This window comes from Athene cunicularia, unplaced genomic scaffold (assembly GCF_003259725.1).
Source record: "Athene cunicularia isolate RWA unplaced genomic scaffold, athCun1 SCF_2, whole genome shotgun sequence".
NCBI lineage: Eukaryota > Metazoa > Chordata > Aves > Strigiformes > Strigidae > Athene > Athene cunicularia.
This window is the reverse complement of record NW_020799266.1, coordinates 465,310-474,618: the sequence shown is the minus strand read 5'-3', so window position 1 is coordinate 474,618 and position 9,309 is coordinate 465,310. Positions and strand designations below refer to the sequence as shown.

General features: G+C 47.1%; 1 protein-coding gene across 1 annotated transcript in view; it reads right to left on the bottom strand.

Moving 5' to 3' along the window:
• Positions 1-2,517: 2,517 nt before the first annotated feature.
• RAB5IF (RAB5 interacting factor) overlaps positions 2,518-9,309 on the bottom strand; it is a 9,401-nt gene continuing 2,609 nt past the window's right edge. Inside the window, exons 2-4 of the mRNA XM_026867208.1 lie at positions 6,981-7,108; positions 4,895-5,024; positions 2,518-4,266 (exon numbers count right to left, since the gene is read on the bottom strand). Of these exons, the coding sequence (XP_026723009.1) occupies positions 4,225-4,266; positions 4,895-5,024; positions 6,981-7,108 (300 nt within the window). The 3' untranslated portion in view covers positions 2,518-4,224. The remainder of the gene's footprint in view (positions 4,267-4,894; positions 5,025-6,980; positions 7,109-9,309) is intronic.

Here is a 9,309-nt window from a genome sequence, read left to right as displayed (position 1 = left end):
CCCCAAGGACACCAGCCTCTCCCTCTCAGTTTGGAACACGTGCTTGGCTGTTTGGCTGCCAGATCTGAAAAATCCATCCTTTGCCTGACTATTCTGGACATAATGCTGTTTTAGGAGACAGAGTGTGTTGAGCTGTTTGGCTCTGGGGAAGTCTCACCTGACAGGTACATGCCCTATTTTCTCATCTGCCAACAAGCCAGCTAATGCCCCCTGCTCTTCCCTCCATTAACAGCTCCACTAGCTCACTCAATGCTTCATAATTTAGGGGGATGTAAACCTTCCTTTGCTCTGGCAGTGGCAAGGTTTTGCTAGTGCCCTCCAGCAGCCCGAGGGCATGATGGGCTCTATTTATTTAGTTATTAACTAAATACCCTTGTGAGGACAGTTTAGCTTTTACAAGCCAGTCTCAGCCTGCTCCATTTTCAGACATCTCTCCAGTCTTCCCATACCCAGCAGCTGCAGGTGGTCCCTTTCCCACCAAAGCAGCTACTCTAAGGCCAGAAACTTTGTGTATACTGCATCCTCCTCCACCCATTTGCCTGGAGGATTATTAACAGATGTCCTTGAAATGAAACACCCTAGAAAGTGTGGGCAGGGACACTGCTGTCCCAGAAGGTCTCAGCAAACACTATACCCAGTTGTCAGATACATGTGAGCTTGAAGACAAAGCTCTGCTTCATGCTTCTTGGGTTTTCGAGACTCTGCTTGCCCCAGATCAATCCAGCCTCTGCTACTCTTGTGTTTCTGACAAACCAAACCCAATTAGCTCTGTCACCTGCAGGCAGCTGAATCCCAGCAATTGTGAGCAGAGCCTTCATCACCTTGGAAATGCAGAGGCGATGACACCTCCACAGAGGGACAGAGGTTCCTCAGTGGTGTGTCCCTAGCCCCAACAGGCACCACTTGCTTTAAGGACATCCCAAGCCCTGTTAAAGACAAGTGACATCCGCAGCTTTCCCTTGCTGGACCAAAATCACAAGTAACAAATTTACATCATGCTGCATGCCCAGCCTTCACCACTGCAGAGCCACCCTGCAGTGGGCAGCAGCTGCTTTCACTGGGGTCTGACAACTGATGTTGCCAAGACACAAGATGCCCAGCCCTGCCACCTCCCAACACCTGTTAGCACATCTTTGCACCCATGCTGTTTTTCCCCTTTAACACCAAAAATAACTTGCATTAAAGTTTTAACAGATACTATGCTTGAAGCCCAAGAAAGACCACAAGAAATTTCTCTGCCAGTTCCACACCAGAACACACTTGCTCCTCTCCTCACAGCAAGGTTAGGCCAGGGAATATCTCACCGTCATTCCTGATAGGAACAGGCTTTTTCTTGAAAGCCATAGCAATGTTCCTCCAGGTGTGCAGCTAGCAGTGAGCTTCCAAGAACCTGCAGGCAGTACAGCCTCTTCTCCTGCAGACCCCATGCAGCCTCCTGACAGCTGTGGCACCCACAGCTCAGCTCTCCAGTGCAGGAAAGGCTTTGTTCTCCCTGAGTCACTGCTCCACCATGGTGCAGACCCTGCACCAGCCACTGGTTTAGTCCCCTGCCCTTCAAGGAGAGAAGAGCATGGAACAAACATGCACATTGTGCCACAGAGGTGCTGCCCAAGCCCCTGTTCCAGCAGTGTAGTCCCTGCTACTGTCAGCTGCTGCTCTTCTGTCCTCCTAGCACTCAACTGCACACTCCCTGCTACATCATCCCTATGTCAATCTCTCTGCAAAACCCCCTTGTTTTTACAGTGCTCATCATTATAAGATGCTCAGCTCCATTCTACAGGCTGCCACATCCCCTTGAGCTTCTTAAAATGAGCCTCATTTCTTCAGGAGCAGCTGCCATAGCTTTAAGTTCTCTTGGTGATCAGCACTAGGGATACCTGCTTCTAGCCATTGAGGCGCCCCTTAAAACAGAAACCTCAAGAGGTTAAAAGCTTGCAACTGAGCAACTGCGATCACTAACTTACTTACCAGGAGCCTTGAGGAGACCAGTGTCTCTTCTGCAGAGTCGTGATGCTCCTCAACTCTGGTTCTGCCTCAGCTTCCAGCCACTAGAACTGTAGAGAACTTCCAAGAAACTCAGCTGGTGGGACTGCAGGCAGGCAGGCAAGGAGTAAAACAAAGGTGCAGGTAAGTAACTCTCCAGCTCTGCACATTTTACAGCAGTTCTTGAAGTCCTGCTCTGGCCCAGACTTGGGCACCCTGCAACGCAGCAGTGGTTCTGCCATGAGCATGTCATGGGGCAGAGGCAGCTGCTGAAGGAGCAGAACAGCGTACAGAGGCAATGTTTGGCTTAACCACCCATTAAAACATGGATCTAAACATTAGCTACTACTTCCACTACAAATGCTTCTGTCCCCTTCTAAAAGTGCAGGACTCAAGCCTGCAGCACAAGAGACCCAAGAATCCCAAAGAACTGCTGGCTTAGATATTTACCAAAAATAAAACTCTTAAAGGAATCCCACACTCCCACCATTTTACAAAACTTCAAAGATGAGAGGATACAGAAGCTGCGCAGTAGATTATCCAGGTGACATTTATTAGAGCATTTCAAGTATACAATGATTTTACCGATGGCTGTAAGTAGCTAAGATGCAAAACAAAGCCAACAGGAAAGGGTGACCTAGAAGTAGCAGGCTATGCAATTCTTGTGGGAAATTGATGCTTTCAGATGAAAGGAGAGGAAAAGAAAGTATCAGACTAGAAGACTGAGCAAGTTTGGGGATGGGGAGGAGAAAATATGAAATTTGAGATCACTTACTTAAATTGGCAACTCACAAGTAGCAGAAGCTGCCTGCTATGGCACTCTTCCCTTGGCATCCCAAGGGCCTACAATAGCCAAGTGTGCTTTCTCCACCAAGAACAGACAGCATTTTCCCTGGTAAGAATGGAGGCCTGCACCAGTGGGCAGTTCTGGAGCCCAAGCTCAGCACTTAAGAGATTTAGATCCCTGGCTTTGCATACTCACATGAGGGAACCAGGCTGTTGGACTTCTGTTAGCAAGGAAACAATGCAGACTTTCAGCAAGAGCACATTAAAATTATCAACTCCTCACTATAAGGCAGCTTTAGGTCAGGACTCCTTTGGATGCCTGAGCTGTTGTTTAGAAAAGCAAGGACTACATGGCAACAAGACTACAAGGTCCTCTAACAATAACAAGGACTGTGCGTGTTTCCCAATAACTATTTCTGAAAGACACATCCTTAAAAATATCTTAAAGCAGAGACTCCCCCATTGATGCACAAAAAGGGCATGACTAGGGAGGAACTGAGCTATGAAGTGATCAACTCAAAGAGCACCTCACAAACCAGAGGCTATGTACTTTGCCTGATTTGCAAGTTAGAAATCCTGCATTTAAGATAATAGCTGCCTCAATTATGTCTTAGTCTCCTGCATTTATTAGCAAGGAGCAGTTGAATTCAAGAGCTTAAAAAAAAAGCATTTAAATGCTTAATATTTAAAAGGGAATCTCCAGAATGACTGTCCTTTGAGACTACTAAGCTCTGAGGTATGTGATGGCAACTCAGTAGTCAGGCTAGCAGAATGCAGCAGAGTTTCTAAGCCTGCTGAACACACCATCATTAACCAAATGAATCACAATTCTTTCTAGCAAAATTGCTTAAAAATTTGTCTTCGATAAAGACCATTTAAAAGTTCTGGTAAACAACTGATTTGCAAGTAAAACTAATATTAGAAATGATAACAACACAGTTTGCTTAAATCAGATCTGATTACTACAAAAACATGCTAAGGACAGCCACTCAACTCATATCCTGGATGCTGCAGTGCCTCCCACATACCCTACAACTACTTTTTAAAAACTTGTTTGTTTAAAGGACAACAATGGAAGACAAATCAGGATTTAATGACAGATTTCAAACAGAAGGGCATACATACATTAAATTAACAGATTCAACCTTCAGCACACAGGAGTTTGATAGAGTTACTGGCTAGAGTCACAGAAAGTTCCAAATTTGAACAGTCTTGAACCACTTCCAAAAATTCCAATGGCTTTTTAATAGTTCCAACAATTACTGGGTATATAAAACCGAGACAGACTTCTTCAGCAGAAGAGATGGGGCTCTTCCAGGCTAATCAGACCGCTGGTACAGAAGGGAGTTGATTTGACTTATCTCATCTTCCCACCAGTCCACTAAAGACTGTGATTTATCAAAACCTTCTCGATTTACTGACGACTGATTTAACAGGCAAAAGCTGTAGACTGTGTCAATCATAGTGGATGGCAGTATAGAAGATTATCCAAACAACCTGTGGAGAGACAAGGAAGTGAAGGTTATTTTGATGCCTCTGGAGAAGGTTCAGATATGGAAAAGGAGCTCTCAACAGAGGACTGGGGACTGAATTCCAGCTTTACAATGGTCTCGGAGAGATGTTAGGGTCACCACATGCCACAAATGGTGGCATTCAACCTGCTTGCCTTCTGGGGTGACCAGCCTCTCCACATTAAAACTTCACTGCAGTCCCTCTAGTGATTTCAAAACACCAAACCAAGTGCTGAGCATATTCAGAGACCTGGGGGAGAAGTGCAAGGGAAAAACAAAGACACCCAAAACACCAGTTTGAGTGTAACTAGCTCTAGATGAAACTCCACCAAGACACCTGGGACAGAGGGGGGCGGGGAAGACATAAAAGTTCAGCGGTAGCTGCAGAAGTATAGCTGCCTGTTCCTACATTCTACAGAGAAATCCCAGGCATTAATAGCCAGTAGCCATCAGATTTTGGGATTTTCTTTCCCAATCAGCTCCACTTTTTAGATGATGTTAACACACCTCTCCTATCAGCGCACCACCTCACCTGCTTTTCTCCCAGGTCTTTGCCCTCAGAAAGTGTACCGACACAATTCACTAATCAACTTAAAGGAAGCAAGAGGTATTACCAGAAACAGTGCAAAAGATGTCATGAATCCTTCCTTCGTTAGTTCCCACGTCCCACCATACTCCTCCTCATCTATCTGTTGGAAGCTACTGAAGTAGAGGTACAGAACACCAGCATTGATCAGGCAGAATCTGGAAGAAAGATATTAGGAATAGTCATTTCAGCTATACATGGTGCAGGTATCCAACATGCCATTCAGCAGCGTGGCAGTGAAAAGTCTTCCTTCTGCAGCAGAGAAGCAGCAAAGAGGAACACTGTTCCTGCAACACTTCCCAGGCAGCTCAGTTACTTCCTCAGAAGAGCATCTCCAGGTCAGCTTGCCATAGTATGCTAGGTTTGGGTGAAGGTCACCTCACAAGGCACAGCCTACTCCTAGTAAGGCTCAACAGGCTGTAGTCAAAAGCTGGAGGTATCAGCAAATCTGCAAACCCTGAAGTTTTCCTATCCTGCAGATCAGCTGCAGTCCTGCTCCCAGACAAAATCCAATTTCCTCATGTGTGCTACTTGATTTTGAGGCTGCTAAGAGGGAAGACTGTTAGACTTTATGCTCAGTTAGATCCCTGCTGGCATCCCATAACCAAATGCAGTGACTTAGAGATGAGAGCCAAAGCACTGGAGTTCAACTTCAGACAACTCTTACTGCTCTCTAATCTGTGCCAGCAGTTACACTGCAATGGAGAGAAAAAATGTGATCTGTTTGTCATTCAATACGTTTGGCTTTACACCACCCCAGCTTAGGGCTGGGGCAACCCGGAAAGTGACAGGTACATGTCCTGGAAAGACAGCTGACAGGAAGAGCAATATGGGAAGACATACACACAAGTTCAGTGACTAGCAGTAAGCTGTGAGCAGCTGTACACCACAGAAACCATGCACACGGTTCTAGAGGTTTTTAGTTTTTCCACTGTACACCAAATGACTTTTATTAACATTTAGCACAGGAATTGGCTTAGGTGGCTGAAGGTGCCTTGTGAATTAATGAATGACTAAGTAAGAACAATGCTTCTCAGCTACTCCACATCTGCTACTGGCAATATGTTAGATTTAACTGTTTGCATGTAGCTACTGAGCTCCTCTAGGAGCATCACTACTTTACAGCCCCTTATCCCTAAATTTAATTTTTTTTTTATTTTTTTTTTTCTTAGAGACACTTGCTGCTATTCCCTCCACTTTCTTGCCACAGCCAGGACACTCAGGAGGAGGTACAAGATAGTAAGTCAATTTTGCCCAAGAAGAGCTGTGGGGTTGTGAGCTTCACGAGGAGACCTTGACTAGGCAGAGACATTTGCAGAGTCCCCAGAGTAGACACAGCATCTTCCCACACCTGGTGTTCAGAGAGCAGGGCTGTGTTTCCCATCTCTGGTGTCCCTCCAGAGGCTTTCAGGCACATGCCAGGGCCAAACAAATTTTTATTTCATAACCAAGTGCTCACTGCAGCCTTTGGACACCTGCTGGGAGGTGACCTGAATCCCACATCTCAGTGTACACACTCTGCTGGGCACTGCCCTCCCCACACACCATGGCTGGAAGAGCAACTTGAACAAGCTGGGAGCACTGCAGAGGCACTGCCAATGGTGCCACTTTGCCTGCTTGTGAACTACGGTCATTGGTGTTTGGAAGAAACCTTCTCCTTTCCAAAGAGAAGATGTCCCTCTTGTCTACTAATAGAACCTCCTCTTTGAGGAGGGCTCCTCAAAGAGAAGGACAACCACACCTTCCCCTCCATGGGCCTTACCCCTCAGGTGGCCACACTAGGCACCACACTCACAGCCCCTATTCACACATGCCTCTTCACAAGCCCTCTTGTTCCCTCCTTCTACCACTGCCCCCTTTAATAATAATAATAAAATAACTAATTATTTTAAAAATTAATCAGGCTGAGGAGAGAGAAAAAGGCTGATGAAGGCATGTTATGATTTATATGAATTTGAAGACAAATAACAGTCAGGAATGCAACGCTGGCTTTATGATGCACAGCAGAGACTGCATTTGGCCAGCCCATTGTTTATAGCACAACTTTAAACCACACATCAAGTAAAGTTCAAATGTGGGAAAGTACATGAGACAGAAAAAGAAATAAACCTTACACTGCTATTCCCACGAATCCCTTCAGCGGAACTACTCCCCAGATGATTCCCAAAATAACTGCAATGATCTGCCGGAACCAGTAGATCACATCTAAAAACTCGTCCTGAAGAGATAAAGCACAAGAAAGCTTTTAGTATTTACTAAGTTTCCTTTTTTTGAAACATCATGCAATTAACAGGTGAAAATCTAACACACTGAATTCTTAGTTTTCCATTCAAAGTATAAGATACTGTACTCAGAGCAGATGAAAGCAGCTTACGGCATCACGCACCCTCCACTTCTCTGCTTCCAAATTAAATGCAGGCTTTGTCCTCCAATGGGCTAACTGCAGAGGTGAACAACTATCTAGTCCCTTTGCTTACCAAAGACTGAATTTTTCAAACTTTTATTCCAGTGAATTTTTATAGAACTCTTTATGCTTTAAGACTGTTACAGCCACTCTCAGTGCCCCAGGCAGGCCGTCCCCTACACAGAAACAACGCTGCCGGTAGCCAGTACTCATGAGAAAACTGCAAACCACAAACCACCTCTTGCACACAGTACAAGTGCATCTGCATTCTTCCAGAGCAGCAGTGAAGTGGTCCTGCCTGTTTGTCTGTAGGGCCAATACAACTGCAAGTATTGCAGCTGGACAATGCTGACTCACACTTTAAATAAAATTCGCTTGCAACTTTTACTCTAGCCTTGCCAAGGACAGGATTCCCAGCATACCCCCAAACACCAATGGCCTTCATGATTTTACTGTGGGCTGTGCAAATTTGTTTGACTAGAGGTAAAGGACTAGAATCAATGTCAGATATGACTGTTTTTCTCAGTCCCTACATTTCTGTCATCTTAGCCTTCAGCTCACATCCTATTGCATTAAAACACTGGGACAACCCATCATTCCTACCCTCACTAACTCTGAAATTCCTGCCCAGTTTGGCAGAGGGGGATGAGGCCGAGCACAGGACAGCCCGACCAGTTCCATGCACAACAGCAGCTGGTAAGAAAAAAGTGACACAGATTCGTCTGTGCCCCCAGGAAAAGCAGGGCAGAGCCTGCACCTTCTCCATGCTGATGGGGGGAAGCCAACAAACAGGGAGCAGATGTCCCTGGCACACAGGCCCTGTGCCCAGGCCGTGCTGGGGATACAGCAGCACCCGGGATGCTGCAGGAGTTCAGAGCACCGTGTGAGTGTGGTGCTGGTGGGCAGCAGCACAAAGAGGCTCTGCCCAGGAGCATCACAGCACATGGAAGATAGGCACAGAGGAAAAAGGCTTCACTAGTTTCACTAGTGCTAAAAACACCAGGAAGTCCGTGGCTGATGTTTCTTTCACTCAGTCGTGGAAGGTTTGCTGACAAACGAGCAAATCATGCAAGTTCAGCACACACATGAAATTCTGTAGAAACCAAATCACTTCTTGCAAATGAGACATCGAAGCTAGGAACAGCAAAGCAGACTACAAATGGCTAAACAACCACCATGACATACCCATGCTGTGACACTAACAGAGAAACTCTCACAAGCCTTTTTCTTGCTGCTGCCCTTTCCCTTAAGGGGTGACATGTCAGATGGATTTGCAAATACATTTTTCATGCAACTTCTTAAAGTAGATTATATTTCTAGTTTTAATTACAGAAAGTAAATTTTTGTTTAATCCAAACCCCAAATTTATTTGAGGTATCTTAATACAAGTGCAGCTTCTCTTTGCTTTGGCTCCATGCCCAAGTAGCAGAAAAGAGCCAGGTCTGGTCTCTGCCACATCTGCCTTCAGAAAGTACTTGGAGGGCAAGTTCTGGGGGTAAGGAAGGACACAAAAGCACTGAGCACCAGCTGTCCAGTTGTAAGAGCTGCAGATGGATTTAAAGAATGCTGTGTTTACCCAGGATGTCTGACAGTTGACACCCTGGCCTCACCTGCGAGGCCTCCCCAGCGGCTCAGCAGCACCCAGCCGCCGCAGGCCGCCCCGGGGAGGAAACCCGCCCTCCCGACGGGCGAGGGCAGGGGGAGAAGCGCAGGCGGGCTGGAGCGCGGCGAAGCCACCCGCAAGAGGTACTTAGACTGAAAAGCCGCCTGCCCGGCACCCGCGGGGAGGCTTCTCCGGCACCTTGCCGCAGCCCTTCGAGGGCTGCCGGAGTTCCACACGCCCCGAGCGGGTCGGGAGCCGCCGCGTCGGACACTGCTGCGGCCTAAGCCTGCGCCCCGCAGAGCGCCGCCCGCGGCGGGGGCTGCTTCTGGCCCTACCGGCGGAGCCTTCCCCGCCCACACACCCGGGGACAAGCGGTGACGGACCCGGGCCGGGCGGGCAGGTCGCGGCAGCGGCACCAGCGACCGGCCCCGGGAGC